At 42.7% G+C, this 22,836-nt stretch overlaps 1 protein-coding gene across 1 annotated transcript in view; it reads left to right on the forward strand.

Annotated features, from left to right (window-relative positions):
• Positions 1–3,356: 3,356 nt before the first annotated feature.
• The window catches only part of si:ch211-1a19.3 (uncharacterized), a 59,491-nt gene continuing 40,011 nt past the window's right edge, over positions 3,357–22,836 (forward strand). Inside the window, exons 1-2 of the mRNA XM_020926030.2 lie at positions 3,357–4,153; positions 14,675–14,771. Of these exons, the coding sequence (XP_020781689.2) occupies positions 3,830–4,153; positions 14,675–14,771 (421 nt within the window). The 5' untranslated portion in view covers positions 3,357–3,829. The remainder of the gene's footprint in view (positions 4,154–14,674; positions 14,772–22,836) is intronic.

The following is a 22,836-nucleotide window of genomic DNA, read 5'->3' on the forward strand; positions in this document are numbered from 1 at the left end:
TTATTGTGTATTATTATGTATATTATTGTGTATTATTGTGTATTATTGTGATATTATTGTGTATTATTGTGATATTATTGTGAGTAGTACTGTTGTACTACTACTACTACTATTACTACTACTTATAATACTAATACTGCCGCTGTTATTGTTTCTTTTGTCTTTTGCGTCTCCAGGGTGAAGGAGGGATTTTTGGAGGATTTTTCACTGAGGTGTGTTCTAGAACTTTCCCTCTGTCTCTTCCTCTGAGAGAGAGAGAACGAGAGAAGAGAGAGAGAGAGAGAGAGAGAGAGAGAGAGAGAGAGGTGGAAAGAGGGAGGGACAGGAGAGAGAGGAGAGAGAGAGAGAGAAAGGAGAGGGAAGGAGAGAGAGAGAGAGAGAGAGAAAGAGAGGAGAAGGAAGAGAGGAGAGAGAGAACGAGATAGAGGGAGAAAGAGAGAGAGGAAGGGGGAGAGAGAGAAAGGAGAGGGAGGGAGGAGAGAGAGAGGAGAGAGAGAAAGGAGAAGGAAGAGAGGTGAGAGAGAGAACGAGATAGAGGGAGAAAGAGAGAGAGGAAGGAGGAGAGAGAGAGAAAGGAGGAGAGAGAGAGAGGAGAGAGAGAGAGGAGAAGGAAGAGAGAGAGAGAGAGAACGAGATAGAGGGAGAAAGAGAGAGAGGAAGGAGGAGAGAGAGAGAAAAAGGAGAGGGAAGAGAGAGAGAGAACGAGAAAGAGGGAGGGGGAGAAACAGGGAGAAAGAGAGAGAGCAGAGATAGAGACAGAGAGAGAGCAGAAGAGAGAAAGAGAGAGAGAGAGAGAGAGACAGAGAGAGAGAGAGAGACAGAGAGAGAGCAGAGAGAAAGAGAGAGAGAGAGAGAGAGAGACAGAGAGAGAGCAGAGAGAGAGACGGAATGAGAGAGGGAGAGAGAGAAGAGAAAAAGAATAGAGAGAGAAAAAGGAGCAATGTAGGAAAGAGAGAGAGAGAACAAGAGAGAGAGAAGAGAGAGTGAAAGAGAGAAGAAGGGAGAGAGAGAGAGAGGAGAGAGCAGAGATAGCGAGAGAGTAAAGAGAGAGAGAGCAGAGAGAAGGAAAGAGAGACAATGAGAGAGAGAAAGGGAGAGAGAGAGAGAAGGAGAGAGAAGAGAGAAAGAGAGGAGGAAAGAGGGAGAGACAGAGAAGAGAGGGAAGGAAGATAGAGAGAGGGAGCAACAGAGAAGAGAGAGTGGAGGAGGAGAGAGAGAGATATAGAGAGAGAGGGAGAAGGAAAGAGCAGAAAGAGAGAGGAGAGAAAGGAGAGAGAGAAGAGAGGGAGAGAAGGAGAGAAGAGGGAGAGAGGGAAAGAGAGAGAAGGGGGTAAAGGAGAGAAAGATGAGAGAGGAAGACAGTGAGGAAGGTGGAAGAAAGAAAGAGGGAGGAAAGCGAGTTGAGGAAGAGTGAAGGAAAGAGAGAGAAGGAGAGAGAGATTAATAAAATGTGGAATGAAGGAGTGACACCGAAAGAAGAGAGAGGAAGAGGAGAAACAGGGAGTTAGAGAGAGAGAGGAGGAGTGAACGGACAGAGAGCGAAAGAGAGAGAGAGAAGAGAAAGGGAGAGAGAGAGAAAAAGGAGAGATGGAGGAGAGAGAGAGAGGGAAAGAGAGAGAACGAGAGAGGAGGGAGAGAGCAGAGAGAACGAGAAGGGAAAGAGAGAGAGAAGAGAGAAGGAAAGACAGAGAATGAGAGAGAGAAAATAGAGTGAAAGAGAGAGAGAGGAGAGAAAGAGGGAGCAAAAAGAGAGAGAGAGAGGAGAGAGGGGGGACAGAGAGAGGAAAAGAGAGGGCACGAGAGAGAGAGAGAAAGAGAGAGAAGGAGTGAGAGAGGAGAGAGAGAGAGGAGGAGGAGGAGAGAGAGGGAGATAGAGAGAGAGGGAAAGAGCAGAAGGAGAGAAAGGAGAGAAAGGAGAGAGGGAAAGAGAGAGAGAAGAGAGAGTGAACGAGAGAATGAGAGAGAAGGAGGGAGACAGCAGAGAGAGTGAGAGAGGAAAGAGAATAAAGAGAGAGAGAAAGCAGAGAGAAAGAAAGAGAGAGAATGAGAGAGAGAGGGAGAGAGAGAGCAAAGAAAGAGGAGAGAAAGAGCGGAGGAGAGAGTGAGCGAGAGAGCAGAGAGTGAGAAGAGAGGAAGAGAGAGAGAGGGGGGGAGAGAAGAGAGAGCAAAGAGAGAGTGAGGGGGGACAGAGAGAGGAAAAGAGAGGACACGAAAGAGAGAGAGAGAGAGAGGGAGTCAGAGAGGAGAGAGAGAGGGAGAGAGAGAGAGAGAGAGAGAGAGAGAGAGGAGAGGGAGAGAGCAGAAAAGAGAGGGAGAGAAGAGGAAGAGAGAAGAGCGGGAAAGAGAGAGAGAGAAGAGAGAGTGAAAGAGAGGGGGAGAGAGAGAGAGAGAGAGAAGAGAGAGAGAGGAGAGGAAGAGAGAGAGAGAGAGGGGGAGAGAGAGAGAGAAGAGAGAGAGAGAGAGGAGAGAGAAAGAGAGAGCAAAGAGAGAGAGAGGAGAGAGGGAGTGACAGAGAAGAGAGAGTGGAGGAGGAGAGAGAGAGGGAGATAGAGAGAGAAGGAGAGGGAAAGAGCAGAAAGAGAGAGGAGAGAAAGAAGAGAGGGAGAGAAGGAGAGAAGAGAGAGAGTGAGAGAGGTAAAGAGAGAGAGAAGGGGGTAAAGGAGAGAAAGATGAGAGAGGAAGACAGTGAGGAAGGTGGAAGAAAGAAAGAGGGAGGAGAGAGAGAAGGAGGGAGAGATGAATAAAATGTGGAATGAAGGAGTGACACCGAAAGAAGAGAGAGGAAGAGGAGAAACAGGGAGTTAGAGAGAGAGAGGAGGAGCGACGGACGACAGAGAGAGAGAGAGAGAGAGGAGGAGCGACGGAGAGAGAGAGAGAGAGAGAGAGAGAGAGGAAAGAGGGGAGGGAGTTTCAGAGAAATGGAGTGAGAGAAGACAGAGAGAGAGAGAGAGAGAGAGAGGAGAGAGGTGGTGCAGTGTCAGACTCAGACTCTCAGCAGCAGACAGAGCTTCTTTCACTTCACACCAAAAACACTTTTTAACTCACTTTTTCAACACAATTTTTGGGGATTTTTCTTTTTAAAAAACCAGCCACGTTTTACATCTTCGTCTTTTCTTGGACTATTTTCAAATCCTCAACTTTAAATCTCTTCAAACTTTCAGGTTTGTACCGACAATTCTGAAGTTTTGTTAGTTTAGTTTAGTTTTCTGAAACGAAATCTGGAACTTTTGGTTGATTTGCAGCTCGATTTGAACTTAGAATTTTCTTAATTTTGAACTGAACTGACTCCAGTTTGCTTTTTTATTTGAGCATTTAATATTTTAGTAGTCATATTTTTTATTTTTTATTTTTTTCAGATTTTTGTCTTAATATTTGAAAAAACAGGCTACTTCAATTCACTTTTGATTTTGATTTAAAGTATAAATTTTGTCTTTTTTAGACGTGATTGCTTAAGTTTCATTTCCTTTCATTCAGTTGATTTCAGTTTCAAATTTCGATTTCAAGTGTGTGGCAAAAGTACACAAAATTTTAGAAGTAGGCACAGTTTTTTCACTGCCTTTTTACAAATTTTTATTCATTTAAATAATATTTTTTTTCAGTTTTCAGTGTATCTTTTGTTAGTATTTTTCTGTTGTTTTTTTGGTAGCAATTTTTGAAAGTATTTTTTTTAATAGCAATTTTCTGAAGTATTTTTTTTGGTAGCAATTTTCTGAAGTATTTTTTTTGGTAGCAATTTTCTGGATTATTTTAGGGTAGTATTTTTTTGGTGCTATTTTTCTGCAGTATTTTTAGGCAGTATTTGTAGTATTTTTCAGTAGTCTTAGTAAAAATGACGGAGTCCAAGTCGTCGGGTACGTGCGAGAAGCTGGCTCTGTCCCTGCTCGCCCTGTGGTTCATCGGCTCGCTCATCACCATCGTGGTCTGGGCGACGGCGCCGGACTTCAAGAGCGCCGCCCAGTGCCGCGCCGAGCTCCGCGACCTCACCGTGCAGCACGAGGGGTCGAAGGTCGTGTGCCAGAAGAACCAGGAGGCGCTGGAGGAGATGGTGAACCAGGCCCGAGAGGAGAAGGAGCGACTCGCCGGCCTCATCCTGGAGCTCAACGACAAACTCAACGCCACCAACCACACGCTGGAGCAGAGCCGCATGGAAAACGTGAGTATTATGCAAGTACTACGACTACTACTACTACTACTGCGACTACTGCTGCTACTGTTACTGCAACTACTACTTTTACTGTGACTACTGTTAGTACTGTAACAATCAACATAACCAACCACACGCTGGAGCAGAGCAGGATGGAAAACATGAGTATTATACAGATACTACTACTACTACTACTACTACTACTACTACTACTACTACTTCTACTACTAAAATTGTTACTATTACTACTGTACGTACTATAAGAACTGTAAGTACTGTACCAATCAAAGCCACCAATTACACACTGGTGGAGAGCAGGATGGAAAACATGAGTGTTATACTGCTACTTTTACTACTACTACTACTACTGCTGCTAATACTGTTACTGCAACTACTACTGTTACTATGACTACTGTTAGTACTGTAACAATCAACGCCACCAACCACACGCTGGAGCAAAGCAGAATGGAAAACATGAGTATTATACAGATACTACTACTACTACTTCTACTACTACTGCTACTGCTAATAGTACTACTACTGTTACTACAGCTACTACTGTTACTATGACTACTGTAAGTACTGTAACAATCAACCTAACCAACCACAAGCTGGAGCAGAGCAGGATGTGAGTTGTTATACAAATACTACAACTAGTACTACTACTACTACTACTAATACTGCTGCTACTACTACAACAACTACTGCTACTTCTACTACTACTACTACTGTTACTGTTACTATGACTACTGTAAGTACTGTAACAATCAAAATCAGCAACCACACGCTGGAGCAGAGCAGGATGGAAAATGTGAGTTGTTATACAAATACTACTGCTACTACTAGTACTACTACTATTACTACTACTACTACTACTGTTACTATGAGTACTGTAAGTACTGCAAATACTGTAACAATCAGCATAACCAACTACACACTGGAGCAGAGCTGGATGGAAAACGTGAGTATTATAGTACTATTTCTACTACTACTACTACTGCTACTGCTAATACTACTACTACTACTACTACGACTACTACTGTTACTGTTACTATAACTACTGTAAGTACTGTAACAATCAACCTAACCAACCACAAGCTGGAGCAGAGCAGGATGGAATATGTGAGTTGTTATACAAATACTACAACTAGTACTACTACTACTACTACTACTAATACTGCTGCTACTACTACAACAACTACTGCTACTTCTACTACTACTACTACTGTTACTGTTACTATGGCTACTGTAAGTACTGTAACAAACAAAGCCACCAACCACATGCTGGAGGAGAGCAGGATGGAAAACATGAGTATTATAGTACTACTTCTACTACTACTGCTGCTGCTGTTACTATTACTACAGTACGTACTATAAGAACTGTAAGTACTGTAACAACAACTAGTACTACTACTACTACTGTTACTATGACTACTGTAAGTACTGTAAGTACTGTAACAATCAGAATAACCAACCACACGCTGGAGCAGAGCAGGATGGAAAATGTGAATATTATACTGCATCTACTACTACTACTACTACTACTACTACTACTACTACTGTTACTTCTACTACTGCTGCTACCACTACTACAGTTACTATGAATACTGTAAGTACTATAATTACTGAAAGTACTGTACCAATCAAAGCCAGGATGGAAAACATGAGTATACTACTACTACAACTCCTAATCCTACTACTACTACTACTACTACTACTACTACTACTACTACTACTACTACTACTACTACTACTACTACTACTGTTACTACTACAGTTACTATGACTACTGTAAGTACTATAATTACTGAAAGTACTGTACCAATCAAAGCCAGAATGGAAAACATGAGTATACTACTACTACAACTCCTAATCCTACTACTACTACTACTACTACTACTACTATTACTATTACTACTTCTATTACTACTACTAGTACTACTGTTACTACTGCTGTGTAACTCTCAGTGCAGAGCTGGATGGAAACTGTGAGTCATTACTATAGTACTACTGTACACCACAACTGCAACTACCAATCCTAGATCTGCCACTACTACTACTACTACTACTACTACTACTACTACTACTACTACTACTACTACTACTACTACTACTACTACTACTGCTACTACTGCTATGTCTACTACTAAACTGTTGCTGGTAACTGTTGCTACGTCCTGCTGAGGCGGAAGAATAATCTTCATATTCAGGAAGTCTTCATCAGTGTGTTATTCCAGTTTGACGTCTCTTTGGCTTCAGTCTTTGGTTTTGGGACAAATCCAAAATCTGCAACGTTCAGTCACAGAAACTTTCACTTTAGCTCCTCACTCCTCCTTAACACGCCGCTGACAGTTTGGACAGTTTGGTCACGTGACTAAAAAAACCACAAAGATAATTACATTTAAGATTTTGATAAACAGTTTGCAATTGTTTTCCCAGTTTGGTCATTATTTTTGGTTTTGAATTGTACTTCCTGTTATATAATGACTTTACACTTGGGAATTCTGTTACTCCCAACTATTAACTCCAAACTATTACCTCTAATGTGCAGAGAAATGGTATTTGGCAAATAAAAATATACGAAAAGACATTTATTTTGTTGAAATAACATGTGAATGTGTCAGAGTTTTGGACAGAATTCTTCCAGTGTGATTCAGAGTCCACAAAAATAAAACTCTCCACTTACTCATTTTTAACATATTTTTCAACTTTTCTTTACTTGTCGTTTACAGTTACTACATGTATTATTCTGCCTGTCGTTTGCACAAAAGGATGATTCGCAATTCCATGAAAAAGGGTGTTTTTGTCATTTTTCGAAACAGTTCTAGAGAATTCCGAGGAAAATTATAATCAAGTACGTTTCCTGTAAGAATGGCATCCTTCCTCTTCGTCTTCCTGTTTACCTTTCACACAAAACGACTAAATATCAGCTACCTGCCCCAAACTCTGCTTTTTGATAATATTACCACAAGTACTACTACTACTACTACTGCTACTGCTACTTCTACTACTACTACTACTATTAGTACTACAACATATACAACAACAACGACAACGACTGTTACTGCTAATTTGTCATTCCTCCTCTTTCCGTGTTGTGTAGTAGTTCTGCAAATAAACTGACCCTAGTTTTAGCTGTACTATTTAGAGTTATACAGGTAGTAGTAGTAGTAGTAGTACTAGTAGTAGTAGCAGTAGTAGTAGTAGTAGTAGTAGTAGTACTAGTAGTAGTAGTAGGAGGAGGAGGAGGTGTAGAAGTAGTAGTGCCCTCTTTCATAGTATTAGCAGGAGTAGTGTCAGGAGTAGTAGGAGTAGAAGTAGTAGTAGTAGTAGTAGTAGTAGTAGTAGTAGTAGTAGTAGTAGTAGTAATAGTAGTAGGAGGAGGAGTAGGAGGAGGATGAGGAGGAGAAGGTGTAGGACTAGTAGTAGCAGTAGTATCCTCTTTCATAGTATTATTAGTAGTACTACTAGTAGTAATAGTAGTAACAGCAGCAGCAGCAGCAGTAGTAGTAGTACTTGTTCTTGCTACTGTATCCTCTTTCATAGTATTAGTATTAGTAGGAGTAGTAGTAGTAGTAGTAGTAGTAGTAGTAGTAGTATCCTCTTTCATAGTGTTATAGTATTATTCATAGTATTAGTAGTTGTACTACTACAACTAGTAGTAGCAGTAGTTGTGGTAGTACTGGTAGTATTAGTAGGAGTAGTAGTAATAGTAGTAGTAGTAGTAGTAGTAGTAGTAGTAGTAGCTGTAGTACTTGTTGTTGCTACTGTATACTCTTTCATATTATTATTAGTAGTACTAGTAGTAGTAGTAGCAACAGCAGCAACAGCGGTAGTAGTAGTAGTAGTAGTAGTAGTAGTAGTAGTAGTAGTAGTAGAAGTAGTAGTAGTTGTAGCTATAGTAGTTTCTACTGTACCCTCTTTCATAGTAGTAGCAGTAGTAGTCGCAGTAGTAGTATTCTCTTTCATAGTATTAGTAGGAATAGCAGTAGTAGTAGTATCTTCTTTCATAGTATTATTATTATTAGTAGTAGTAGTAATAGTAGCAGCAGCAGTACTTGTTGTTGTATAGTAGTAGTAGAAGCAGTATTTGTGGTGAATGGAAAAAGTGAGTGTTTGGTCTCTGGGTTCACAATAAGGCTTTTACTTTGGCGGGGCCCTCTCTTACAGTCACGCTCTTACTGTGGCGAGGCTGTGGTTTTCCTGAGGACCCGGCCTGCCCCCTGCTGTTTGCCGGTGCATTGTGGGTAGTGTAGTTGGTGCTGCAGAGCCTCGGTGACCTGGGACTGAGGTGTGGTATGTCGGTGTTTGCTGCTGCTCGGTGCGGCTCATTAGACGTTTGGTGCCAGTGACCACATTTTCCACCGAACACCGCCGGGCCGCACCAGGATCTGAGATGTTTGTGGTGAATCGGCTCTTAAAATAACAAACACCTCATCACAGAAGCGTCGCCTCAACTCTACATGACACGATGAGCTGCTCTTTAAAGTCTACGAACCAGATTTTTAGCGTCTTAAAATCGTGAAAAAACAGAACAGTGGTCCAAAGTTACTCCTTTCTTACCTTATGGATTCAGAGTGACCTAATTATCCACCTCGATGAGTTTATAATTGACCTAAATCAGATTTTTTGGCCCCTACGTGACCTGTATCTGATCTTTTAATGACAGTCTGAACCACACAGATACGATTTTTTCAAATGTGACCCAGGACACTTGGATATGTGCTCCTGAAACTGATACATATCTGATCTTTTGACATGTGACTTCAGTCTAAACGACCAGGTCATATTCATCCCACCTACACGTCACAAACGTCCACAAACGTTCTTCTCGTTGTACGAAAATTGTGTCTGAACTCCAAGCGAGTGAAGCAGTGAAGCACATGGGTCCAGTCAAGTGTTAACGGAGGGAAACAGGGGCAGATTTTTAACATTCAAATGTCTCTTATTCAGAAACTAGAGGGACTATTGAAATAAGTAAAGTATCAGAATGTAGGAAAGAGTTACACTCCAACAGGGTCAAGTTAAACCTGTGTGTGATATTCTTTCAAGTTGTTTCACAAAAAATGTAAAAAACTCATGTCTGTAACGGAGGGAATGAAATATGCAGCACTTTTTGGGCAATAAATCCAAACAGTGATAACTCTTGGTTCTCACTTACATATCCTTAACAAACTGGTTTGAATATTTGCTTCATATAGTTTTCTACCATATGGTACAAGATTAGGTTGAAAAACCTCTTACTTTTTGACTCATGAGATTTTTTATTAAGAAAGGTCATGGTAACGGAGGGAAAAGTAACGGAGGGAAAATTGTGCAAAGCAAGTAGAAGGTGCAGGATTTTACATCATTTGTCACTTTTTTCTTCTGAATACTTTAATATTACTTCAAAATGAAAGGAAACTATTTCTATAAAATATGTCAGTCCTTCCAAGCAAATTTTTATCATTTTAAATACTTTTTTTTTTTTGAAAAATCATGTACCTTCATCAACAGTTCAAAGATGGAATAACACAAGATATGATGAAATACATCCATTTATTTACATGATTTGCAGGTCTTTGAAATTTGGGAAATAATTTTTGTTCCATGTTTCATACATGGTCTGTTTAAAACATATGGAACTTTAGAACCAAAAATGGTACAGAAAAAAGGTCAACAGTTTCATAAACTAGAGTACATATGTATCTGTTCAATACATTTTTATATCAGATGCATTAACTTGAATTTTTGGCCTTGTTGTTTACTTCTGCTTGACCGGGTCCACATGTAAACACCAGACAAACGTCACCGCGAAGTATCAGTGAGCCTGGTTATAAAATCTGTCAAAAAAAAAAAAAAAAAAAAAGGACCACAAACAAATCTGTATCAATGGAAAAAGTAGATTTAAAAGCAGCAGTGTGGTGTAGTGTTTAATTAAACGACAAGATGAGTTCAAACTTGTCCTGGTTTGGTTCTGTGTTTGATCTACAGTATGTTCAGTCCTGATGTAGACCTGGTTTGGTCCTGTTCTAGACCTGGTTTAGTCCTGGTCCTTAGTCCCTGTGTCTTTCATAGTGGAATATGTATTTTATTATGAAACATTTTTGGAATCCTGACAGTTTCCCAGTCACTAAAATCAGATTGTGACTTTAAGCATAAGACACAAAGCATTATGGGATTTCCCCTTAGACAAACAAAGACTAGAATTATAACAGGACTAAAAGTTTACAAGAATCTGTTTTTTGTAATAATGGACCTTTAAGCGTAAAAGCACCAAATCCCAGTGTGACATAAGACCAAACACAGTACCATCCCTTTCTGTGTTTTCGTAACTCTGTAAAATCTAATATTGTATCCATGGAAAATGCCCACAAACAAACCAGTATCCATGGAAACAATTCAATTTTTTTATATAACCCAAACCAACAGTGTGGTCTGACATCAAGATGTGTTCAAACTCGTCCTGGTTTGGTTCTGTGTTTGATCCGTGTTTAGTCCTGATGTAGACCTAGTTTGGTCCTGTTCTAGTCCTGTTGTAGACTTGGTTTGGTCCTGTTCTAGTCCTGATGTAGACTTGGTTTGGTCCTGTTCTAGACCTGACAGAGACTTTGTTTGGTCCTCTTCTAGTCCTGCTTTGATCTATGTTTAGTCCTGGTTTGATCTGTGTTTAGTCCTAACGTAGACTTGGTTTGGTCTTGTTCTAGTCCTAGTTTGGTCCTGTTCTAGTCCTGATGTAGACCTGGTTTGGTCCTGTTCTAGTCCTGATGTAGACCTGGTTTGGTCCTGTTCTAGTCCTGATGTAGACCTAGTTTGGTCCTGTTCTAGTCCTGACATAGACTTGGTTTGGTCCGTGTTTAGTCCTGTTGTAGACTTGGTTTGGTCCTGACATAGACTTGGTTTGGCCCTGTTCTAGTCCTGACGTAGACTTGGTTTGGTCCTGTTCTAGTCCTGATGTAGACTTGGTTTGGTCCTGTTCTAGTCCTGACATAGACTTGGTTTGGTCCGTGTTTAGTCCTGATGTAGACTTGGTTTGGTCCTGACATAGACTTGGTTTGGTCCGTGTTTAGTCCTGTTGTAGACTTGGTTTGGTCCTGACATAGACTTGGTTTGGTCCTGTTCTAGTCCTGATATAGACCTGGTTTGGTCCGTGTTTAGTCTTGACATAGACTTGGTTTGGTCCTGTTCTAGTCCTGTTCTAGACCTGGTTTAGTCCTGGTCCTTCATAGTTCCGTGTGTGTTTCTGTGTTATAAAAGTGTCAGTGGACTTTCTCTGGATCGTCTGACCAGAGTCCAGTAGCACTTTTCACCGTGTCTAAAAATAGACTGTGACATCATCACACTGTGGTCTGTTGACGAGGACAGATCGTCTGTAAATTGGGGCAGTTCAAAGCCCCAGCAGCTGCAGATCTGTGCCTGGAGTCATGAAGTTGTGCAAATGAACATTTACAAGTGACAAGTGGATTTAACCAATCACAGTGAAGCAGCACAAAGCTTCAGTTTCCTGTGTTCAGACCGAGGCGCCGGGGCGTCCAGTTTACATACAAACTCTGTGTCCACATAGACTCCTGCGTTTTTGCAGCACATCTTCAGACGTCAGCAAAGCGAGAATCTGGTGCGTCCAGGGCGTCGGCATCAGAAATTGAAAATGCTGAACTTTTGGTGTCAGATGTGCTGCGTCAACCAATCGGGAACAACTACAGGCGAGTTTCAGCTGACGTCATTGTTATTAAAAGCCCGCGTTGCTGCTGGAAATATTTTGGTCGAAGGCAAGAAACACGGTAGCATCAAACACAGTGCGTAACCTTGCGTATTTATCCCCGATAATGGTAAATTCCTGCTGCATTATCGGATGCACAAATAGAAGCACGGAAGAAGGAAAATGTCTTTTTCGTATTCTGAGTGAAAAGAACCACTAACGGTGAATTAAACGGCTTTCAAACATCCGCAGAGCAAACGTAGAAGATCCTAACAAACCGTGGACTCCAACAAGTTCAACAACACATCGAGACTCTTGGAGGTTTTCATCTTTTCTGCTGTGAATGGCCCAGGAGTTTCCACCAAGTCATTGTGGATGTCGCCCAAGTGAATATTTGTCCAGGTAGTTGGCGATTCCGACCAGAAATTTGGTTTGGTTTCACCTTTTGTCGGGGTTGAAAAGGGTGATTTGTCGTCCGTCGATGCTTTTATGACCAATTTCTGGTCAAATGGTCTTGGGTCCTCTGCCGTTAGAGTGGATAAATAACCGGGATCAATACCCTTTACGTGCTTTCTCGCTCCGTCCGTCATGTTGAATTTAGTGTTTCTTGCCGCTGACCAAAATAATTCCCAGCATGCAACGCGCGCTTTTGTCAACAATGAAACTTGCCTATACAGTGATGTTATTATTCAGAGGAAGGAGAAGAAAGAGAAAGACCCAGGGAACCAGAGCGGAGAGCCACAAACATTAGTGAAGTATAAATATATAAATGCTGCAACTGCCGAGCTGATCTCCTCCACTGATGAGTTTTATGTAATAAATACACTCAAGTCTCTCACACTGGTCTGACATTGTTCCAGGAAAAGACCAGGAAATGGCTCTTGTTTCCAGGGCAGCAGTTCTTCCCTTCAGGAGGCGTCTAAACTCACATGTAAATGCGTCCAGCTAGAGGCGTCCAGCGTGTTTTTTGACACTCTGGTCTGAACGGAACTTTAGACTGAATATAAGATGAACTTTAGATACTTAGCTCCACCCGTCCTCCACCTGTCCTCCACCCGTCCTCCACCTGTCCTCCACCCGTCCTCCACCTGTCCTCCACCTGTCCTCCACCTGTGTCCTCCACCTGTCCTCCACCCGTCCTCCACCCTCCACCTGCTCCTCCTCCTCGCCTAAACCTGTCCTCCTCTTTCTCCTCTAGTCCTCCTCCTCCTGTCCTCCACCTGTCCTCCACCTGTCCTCCTCCCGTCCTCCACCTGTCCTCCACCTGTCCTCCTCCTGTCCTCCTGTCCTCCTCCTGTCCTCCACCTGTCCTCCTCCTGTCCTCCTCCTCCTCGCCTAAACCTGTCCTCCTCCTCTCCTCTAGTCCTCCTCCTCCTGTCTTCTTCCTGTCCTCCTCCTGTCCTCCTCCTGTCCTCCTCCTCTCCTCCTCCTGTCTTCTTCCTGTCCTCCTCCTCCTCCTCCTCCTGTCCTCCTCCTGTCCTCCATCTGTCCTCCTCCTGTCCTCCACCTGTCCTCCTCCTGTCTTCTTCCTGTCCTCCTCCTCTCCTCCTCCTGTCCTCCTTCCGTCCTCCTCCTCCTCTCCTAAACCTGTCCCCCACCTGTCTTCTTTCTGTCCTCCTCCTCTCCTCCTCCTCCTGTCCTCCTCCTGTCCTCCCTCCTGTCCTCTCCTGTCCTCCTCTCGTCCTCCTCATGTCCTCCTCCTGTCCTCCTCTTGTCCTCCTCATGTCCTCCTCCTGTCCTCCTCTTGTCCTCCTCATGTCCTCCTCCTGTCCTCCTTCCGTCCTCCTCCTCCTCTCCTAAACCTGTCCCCCACCTGTCTTCTTTCTGTCCTCCTCCTCTCCTCCTCCCTCCTCCTCCTGTCCTCCTGTCCTCCTCTGTCCTCCTCCTGTCCTCCACCTGTCCTCCTCCTGTCCTCCACCTGTCCTCCTCTCGTCCTCCTCCTGTCTTCTTCCTGTCTTCCCGTCCTCCACCTGTCCTCCTCCCGTCCTCCTCCTGTCTTCTTCCTGTCCTCCACCTGTCCTCCTCTGTCCTCCTGTCCTTCCCCCTCCTCCCGTCTCCTCCTGTTCTCCTCCTGTCTTCCTCCTCCCTCCTGTCCTCCTCCTCCTGTCCTCCTCCTGTCTTCTTCCCGTCCTCCACCTGTCCTCCTCCTCCTGTCCTCCTCCCGTCCTCCACCTGTCCTCCACCTGTCCTCCACCTGTCCTCCTCCTGTCCTCCTCCCGTCCTCCACCTGTCCTCCTCCTGTCCTCCTCCTGTCCTCCCCGTCCTCCACCTGTCCTCCACCTCCTTCCTTCCTTCCTGTCCTCCTCCTCCTCCTCTCCTGTCCCTCCTGTCCTCCTCCTGTCCTTCCTTCCTTCCTCCTCCTGTCCTCCTCCTGTCCTCCCTCCTGTCCTCCTTCCTGTCCTCCTCCTCCTCCTCCTCCTGTCCTCCTGTCCTCCTCTCCTTCCTCCTCCTGTCTTCTTCCCGTCCTCCACCTGTCCTCCTCCTGTCCTCCTCCTGTCCTCCTCCCCTGTCCCCCTCCTGTCTTCCCGTCCTCCTCTTGCTCACCCCGCTTCACCTGCTCAGAGTCTGAACAGTCCCAGATGTTGAAGGTGCAGCGAGAGGCAGATTCTTCAGATTCTTGGCTCAGTTCAGACCAGAACTTCACACTCTGCAGTTTGTCTCGTAAAGCCCGTCGTCCTGCAGGCTTCCCTCTGCTCTCCGGGTCACACACGAAAGGAAGACAATGTAACATGAAGGAGCAGCGGCTCTAATCCAAGCTCTGGGACTAAAACCGGGACTAAACTTGGACTAGATCAGGTCCAGTTCCTTGCTCCTTTGTACATATCTGAGGGTGCGTTTGTTTCTGTCCACAGCTCCTCCTCCTGACCAACATCAGCGCTCTGCAGGAGACCGTGGACACGCTGGAGCAGATCCAGGCCAACCTCACCACCCAGCTGAGCCTCAAAGAAGGTACGGACCACACACCTGAAGAACGAGACGAACAGGGGCTAGACCAGAATCCGTGCATCGTTCGTTCATTCGTTTTTCAACAAAAAACAAAAATAAAATAAAACCAAAATGAAAAAACGGATAATGATTAATTTTTCATTTTTCGATTTTGTGTTTGATCCACGGGAAGGACGAAAAAGGAAACATTTGTCTGCCTAAATCATCCCGAGTTTGCAGAGAACATTTTGTATGTGGAGCGACAACAAAGCAAAATCCTGTTTGTTAATGTAGAGGAGCAGGAGACAAACAGACTGAGCTGCACTTTCTTGTTCTTGTGGTTTTACAGCAACATCATGTCTTGGTCTCTTTGCAGTGGAAGGTGTTTCTTGGTGAACAGTTGGTGCCTTTCGCTTTGGCGTTGACTTTTTAAGTTCGTAACCAAGACTGAGTGAGGGATCGGGATTTTGCTTTGTTGTCGCTCCACGTACCAAATGTTCTCTGCAAACTCGGGATGATTTAGTCAGTCAAATGTTTTCTTTTTGGTTCTTCCTGTGGATCAATCCTGCCCATCGCCTTCACCTTTCACTATTTTTCAATTCCGTTGGGAAGAGAAACAGTTTGAACGGAGGTTTGTAGTCACACACATCTGATTCCCTTTTGCATTTATGGAGTTCGCAAACAAATTTCTCAAGCCGTTTTCCGCTGTTAGAACAAACAACAACCACACAATTACGACGTCCGAATCCCAAAACTAAAATATGACAATATCAGAACCAGAAACAAAAGTGATATGGTTCAAAAGACTTGAAAAGATCGACTTTGTCAACAGACGCATCCCACTGGGAAAACAAACATGGAGGTTTGATGCTCACTTTTTCATAAAATCCTTCCCAGTATGAATTGCGCGATGACCGGAAGTCCGAGATTCTTGATGCGTGTATCGGGCAATGTGGGTGAAGAGTCTTGCCCAAGGACACAACAACAACATGCAGTAACTCTCACTCTTTCCCCCTCTCTTTCCCCTCTCTCTCTCTCCTCTACCTTTCTCTCCGTCCTCTCCTCCTCTCTCCATGAAAGGACACATTCTTCTTAGTTTATTCTGAGACAGACTTTCCCTCCGCCGCTGCCTCTGTCTCCACGGCAACGGCTGACTCACACAAACAAACACGCGTTCGATTGGTCCGCTCCGAAAAAATAAAAATATCTTTATCGTCCCGGACAACGTGAGTCTGTAATTAAGAACGCAGAACCACCAAATAAAAAGGTCTCAGCCGCGTGAACGATCGGAGCTGGAGATAGAGCGCAGAGCGGGTGACTCACTTTTTCCACCTGAAGAGAATTTAAGGAAGGGAACTCCAAAACAAACGGATGTAATGACATTATGAGCTCTGGGAGGGCATCTGCCACAAATACACTAATGGGTTTATCCTCTGGTAATGGGACTACTGTATTATCCCAAAATAAAAATAAAAATACCTCTGGGTTAAATCTGTCACGAGTAAAGTTCTCAAAATATCTCAAATCAGATCGATACTTAAACTAGAATCGAAAGTAGATCCTCATTTTTTGGAAGAATAGAGGCTAAAAATGTCCCACTGATAAGACAGAAATGAAGAATCTGTGTATCGTTTGTTTAGTTGTTTTTCAAAATAAAACCAAAAATAAGAAAATGGAAAAAAACAAAAAAAAAACTAAAACTTTCTTCATTATTTGTCTCCAAAAACCATAATGAAAAAAACAGATAATGATTCGTTTTTTCAGTTTTCGATTTTGTGTTTAAATGAAAAATGGGGAAAAAAAACAAAAAACAAAACAACAGATAACGGACTAAAACAAGACTGAACCAGGACTGAACCAGGTCCGGGACCAGACCAGAACCAGACTGGGACTGACACCGAGACCAGACCAGGACCAGACCAGGACTGAGACCGGTTCAGTTCTGGTTCAGTCCGTTTAAACACAAAATCAAAAAATGAAAAAGTTAATAGTTTTGGAAACAAATAATGAGGAATACATACATACATATATATACATACATATATATACATATATATATATATATATATATATATATATATAATATATATATATATATATATATATATATATTTTTTTTTTTTTTTTTTTTTCATTTTCTTATGTCTGGTTTTATTTTGAAAAACAAATGAACGAATGACACACGGATTATGAATCTTTCCTGAATTGCTTTAAAAAGATCTTGGAATGCAAATCGAGTTACTGTTCTGAAGGACCTTGTGAAGACCTTTTCAGTTCAAAAAACAGAATATATTGAGTTTCATTGTGGATTACTTTGGCGACTGTGTGTAAAAATGTTCTGCTCAAAGTGATGACGTAATGTTTAGAGCTACTTGTGCTCGTGTGAATGCTCCAGTGTGAACACGGTCCGACTTTATGTGGAAACACGGAGCAGTGGAAACCTGCAGCAGTCCACAGTGACAAATGCCTCACCTCAGACCTGCCCCCAGCTCTGGTCCTGCTCCACCGGGCCTGGGTTAGACCGGCTTTAGTCCTGGTATATGTATTGGGGGATAGGAGGGTGAAACCCAGTATAATACAAATGAACATGAACCCAACAACGCCACTGGGCAGAGCCCAGAAGCTAAAACTAAACTGACTAAACTAAAATAAGACTCACAAGTCCGTTAATTGACAGACAAAGACAAGTGATTTACAAAATGTGAAATGATTTATTATTACCATTATTCATTTGTTTATTTTTGTTGGATTAACTTTAAGAGTAGACTGTAAAACGTTCACCAGAGCTTCACCAAAGAGGCTGTACAATAACCTTGTCGTTAAAATATAAAACATAGCAGAAACAAAGCAGCAGCTCGTCCACAGGGCCACCGCTCCACCAGATGACGTGCAGAAGACCACCCTGGTCCCTAAAAATGAACATTATGTTTTATGCTTCACTTGTTAGTTAGTTACATGAACCTAAACCAGCCAACATACCACAAAACACACACTTCTCAATCCACGAGGCTTGAGGACGAGCGGCCGGAGCATCTGACGGCAAAACCGACCAAACGGTGGACAGTGGGTAACGGCGGCGCTTGTAGCGATCAACAGTAAATACACACAGGAGCTTTACATGACGAGTCATAACTCCGATCGGGCGCATCAGGACTCTAGAAGCGGTGGAACTATAATAAAGACATTGTTTTAGACCTGTACGTTAAATTATAAACTTGCAAACTGTGATTAGAGAACAGAGTTTGTTTACCTGAGCGTGTTTACAAGGGGAGGCCTGATCCTAGAAGAGCACCGAGGTCAGAGAACAGATGCTGCAGGGAGTGTCCTTTTATAAAGTCAGGTGCCCCCTGCTGGCAGAAGATGCGCACTGTTACATATCGCTCTGTTTTTTTAGCTGGTTTAGTCCTGATTCTGGTTTAGACCTGGTTGAGTTCTGGTTTAGACCGGGTTTAGTCCCATAATAATGATGCGTTAGTCTCATATAGAGCTTTTCCAGACACTTAAAGTCACTTATATTTCCGTACATCGTTCATTCACTCCACAGTCGGTGCTGCTAAGATACTGTAGCCACAGCTGCCCTGGGGCAAACTGACAGAACTGGCCCGTCCAATCACCACAACAGTCACACACAGTTGCCTGAGGACACAAACCCCTGAAGCACTGAACAGGACCAAACCTGATTAGCAGAAGATGAGATCTGACTTTGACAAGAAGGTTTGACCTGCTCTGGTCCTGGTTTAGTTCTAGTTAAGACCTGTTTTAGACCTGGTTTAGTCCTGGTTCAGACCTGGTTTAGACCTACTTTAGTCCCAGTTTAATCTTAGTTTGTACCTGTTTTTGGTTTAAACTTTGCTGAGTACTTTTCTGGCACTAGTTTGGACTGAGGTTAGACCAGGCCCTGATATAGTTCTGATTCAGTCATTTAGTTCCTGGTTTAGTCCTGTTTTTGACCTGCTCCGGTCCTGGTTTAGTTCTAGTTTTAGACTGTGTTTTAGACTTGTGTTTTTCTGGGTTAAAACCTGCTTTAGAGCTGGTTTAGTCCTGGTTCAGACCTGGTTTAGATTTACTTTAGTCCCAGTTTAATCTTGATCTGCACATGTTTTTGGTTTAAACGTTGCTGAGTACTTTTTTTGGTACTGGTTTGGACCAAGGTTAGACTACGCCCTGACATAGTTCTGATTCAGTAATTTAGTTCACTCATTTAGACTTGGTTAAACTTGCTTTAGTCCTGGTTTAGTCCTGTTTTAGTCTTGTTTTAATCCTGTTATAGTCCTGGTTTAATCCTGTTTTAGACCTGGTTTAGTCCTGTTTTAGACCTGGTTTAGTCCTGTTTTAGACCTGGTTTAGTCCTGTTTTAGACCTGTTTTAGTCCTGGTTTAGTCCTGTTTTAGTCCTGGTTTGGTCTTTTCTTCAGTCTTGGTTTAGTCCTGTTTTAGTCCTGGTTTGGTCTTTTCTTCAGTCCTGGTTTAGACCTGTTTTAGACCTGGTTTAGTCCTGTTTTAGTCCTGTTTTAGACCTTTTTTAGTCCTGTTTTAGTCCTGGTTTAGTTCTGTTTTAGTCCTGGTTTGATCTTTTCTTCAGTCCTGGTTTAGTCCTGTTTTAGACCTGGTTTAGTCCTGTTTTAGACCTGTTTTAGTCCTGGTTTAGTCCTGTTTTAGTCCTGGTTTGGTCTTTTCTTCAGTCCTGGTTTAGACCTGTTTTAAACCTGGTTTAGTCCTGTTTTAGACCTGGTTTAGTCCTGTTTTAGACCTGGTTTAGTCCTGTTTTAGACCTGTTTTAGTCCTGGTTTAGTCCTGTTTTAGTCCTGGTTTGGTCTTTTCTTCAGTCTTGGTTTAGTCCTGTTTTAGTCCTGGTTTGGTCTTTTCTTCAGTCCTGGTTTAGACCTGTTTTAGACCTGGTTTAGTCCTGTTTTAGTCCTGTTTTAGACCTTTTTTAGTCCTGTTTTAGTCCTGGTTTAGTTCTGTTTTAGTCCTGGTTTGATCTTTTCTTCAGTCCTGGTTTAGTCCTGTTTTAGACCTGGTTTAGTCCTGTTTTAGACCTGTTTTAGTCCTGGTTTAGTCCTGTTTTAGTCCTGGTTTGGTCTTTTCTTCAGTCCTGGTTTAGACCTGTTTTAGACCTGGTTTAGTCCTGTTTTAGACCTGGTTTAGTCCTGTTTTAGACCTGTTTTAGTCCTGTTTTAGACCTGTTTTTTTTTTAGTCTTGGTTTAGTCCTGTTTTAGTCCTGGTTTGGTCTTTTCTTTCAGTCTTGGTTTAGTCCTGTTTTAGTCCTGGTTTTTGGTCTTTTCTTCAGTCTTGGTTTTAGTCCTGTTTTAGACCTGGTTTAGTCCTGTTTTAGTCCTGTTTTAGACCTTTTTTAGTCCTTGTTTTAGTCTGGTTTAGTTTTTCTGGTTTAGTCCTGGTTTAGTCCTGTTTTAGGTTTTAGACCAGTTTTAGACCTGTTTTAGTCCTGTTTTTAGTCCTGGGTTTAGTCCTGGTTTACCTTTTAGTCCTGTTTAGTCCTGGTTTAGACCTGTTTAGTCCTAGTTTAGTCCTGGTTTAGACCTGTTTTAGTCCTGGTTTAGTCCTAGTTTAGTCCTGGTTTAGACCTGTTTTAGTCCTGGTTTAGACCTGTTTTAGTCTTGGTTTAGACCTGTTTTAGTCCTGTTTTAGTCCTGGTTTAGTCCTAGTTTTAGTCCTGGTTTTAGACCTGTTTTAGTCCTGGTTTTAGACCTGTTTTAGTCCTGGTTTAGTCCTGTTTTAGTCCTGGTTTAGACCTGTTTTAGACCAGTTTTAGACCTGTTTTAGTCCTGTTTTAGTCCTGGTTTAGACCTGTTTTAGTCCTGGTTTAGTCCTGGTTTAGTCCTGGTTTAGTCCTGGTTTAGTCCTGGTTTAGACCTGTTTTAGTCCTGGTTTAGACCTGTTTTAGTCCTGGTTTAGTCCTGGTTTAGTCCTGTTAGTTTAGTCCTGGTTTAGACCTGTTTTAGTCCTGGTTTAGACCTGTTTTAGTCCTGGTTTAGTCCTGGTTTAGTCCTGGTTTAGACCTGTTTTAGACCTGTTTTAGACCTGTTTTAGTCCTGGTTTAGACCTGTTTTAGTCCTGGTTTAGTCCTGGTTTAGTCCCCTGTCCTGTTTGCTCTGGTATGTGGGGTTTCCCTCGTCCCACAGAGGGCGGGTCCTTGAACACAGACCCGTGCCACATTCAGGAGCTCGGGCTTTTTCCTCTCCGGCTCGGCTCTTTCCACTGGTGTGTTCAGGCGTCATGGGTATTCTCGGCTCTGACGTCACACAAACATCTCACAGCTCTGTGCTACAGGCCTGGAAAAACTGACTGATCCACGGGATTTCTGACTGACTCGGATACGCTTTAAAACAGTCCTGATGTTATGTCCAGGTTTTAGTCTTAGTTTAGACCTGGTTTAGACCTGGTTTAGACCTGGTTTTGATCTGATTTAGACCTGGTTTAGACCTGGTTTTAGTTCTGGTTTTAGACCTGGTTTAGTCCTAGTTTAGTCCTGGTTTAGACCTGGTTTAGACCTGGTTTAGGCCTATTTTAGACCTGGTTTTGACTTTATATAGACCTGATTTAGACCTGGTTTAGACCTGGTTTAGTCCTGGTTTAGACCTGGTTTAGACCTGGTTCAGACCTGGTTTAGACCTGGTTTAGTCCTGGTTTAGACTTTGTTTAGTCCTGGTTTAGACCTGGTTTAGTCCTGGTTTAGAACTGGTTTAGACCTGGTTTAGACTTTATTTAGACCTGATTTAGACCTGGTGTAGACCTGGTTTAGACCTGGTTTAGACCTGGTTTAAACCTGGTTTAGACCTGGTTAAGACCTGGTTTAGACCTGGTTTAGACCTGGTTTAGACCTGGTTTAGACCTGGTTTAGACCTGGTTTAGACCTGGTTAAGACCTGGTTTAGACCTGGTTTAGACCTGGTTAAGACCTGGTTTAAGACCTGGTTTACACCTGGTTTAGACCTGGTTTAGACCTGGTTTAGACCTGGTGTCAGGTTTAAGCCCACCTAAACATTGTAAAAATAAGAAGAAACACAAGAGATTAATATCGTTTTCTCATGAGGAGGGTGGACAGAGAGTGCATTTACCGTTACAGTCTCTACCCGCTCTGATGCACTCTCTGTGTCTCCTCTTTTTATTGTCATAAGAGAGTCACTAGTTATAATGGGTGTTTCTCTAAAGGGGAGGGGTTGAAAACAGCAAAAAAACAGTAGAAACACCAGAAATGATTTCATTGTGCAAACATGTATATCAGCAGCATGTGGCCGATAAGGTGTAGCATCTTTGTAGCATCTTTAGGAACAGTGCTTCCTCTCTTTTCTGCCAACCTTGAGAACTGTTCTCTCTCCCAGCAAAGAGCTGAATAGTCAGTGTGTGCAGAGTGGGTGACAGGTCACTGCATAGTTATTAAGCACAAACATTATTCACACAAAAACAATACATAGAAAATATGGGATAACATATATAATTATTCTAACATTTCCCTCCTGTTTATCACATATTTGCTAAGGCAAAATCAATCCATAACTACTTCTTTCGATTTTCAGTTATGATTTCATAATTTAAGCAATTGTACATTTACACTCGGAGGTAATGTTATTTACAAGTTTGCTTTTTTCTCATGTCTAAATAGGGTTGAGAGGTCCACAGAGGAGTCATCAATGTCTGAATCATCACCAGCCAACAAACGTGCCTGCACTGCCTTATCTTCAGGATGTGGGGCAATTGCAGTGGTGATTAAACGATTAATAAATTCTCTAATACAGGGTATGCAACAACAACACAATGTTAAAACGGCTGCAAAGACGGCTATAGAGATCAGCACAGAGGAGACAGTGGATTTGTATTTCCCAAATACATCCATCCAAGTCATTCCACATAGACCGGTCAACACCAGACTGCTTTTTAAGGCGCTTGTTAAAGGTTCGTAGACCGTCTATTGCTTTGGTCAAGCTACCGTCAGACGCAGTATTGTTAGGGATGAAGGTGCAGCAGGTATCCCCAAAAATCACGCACACCGATCCTGTTTCAGCCAGGAGCATATCTAATGCGATGCGATTTTGGAACGTCATCAGCGAAGTTGCCGCCAGTTGTTCATG

The sequence above is a fragment of the Boleophthalmus pectinirostris genome, unplaced genomic scaffold (assembly GCF_026225935.1).
Source record: "Boleophthalmus pectinirostris isolate CB_2022bp ecotype Guang Dong unplaced genomic scaffold, ASM2622593v1 HiC_scaffold_7, whole genome shotgun sequence".
NCBI lineage: Eukaryota > Metazoa > Chordata > Actinopteri > Gobiiformes > Gobiidae > Boleophthalmus > Boleophthalmus pectinirostris.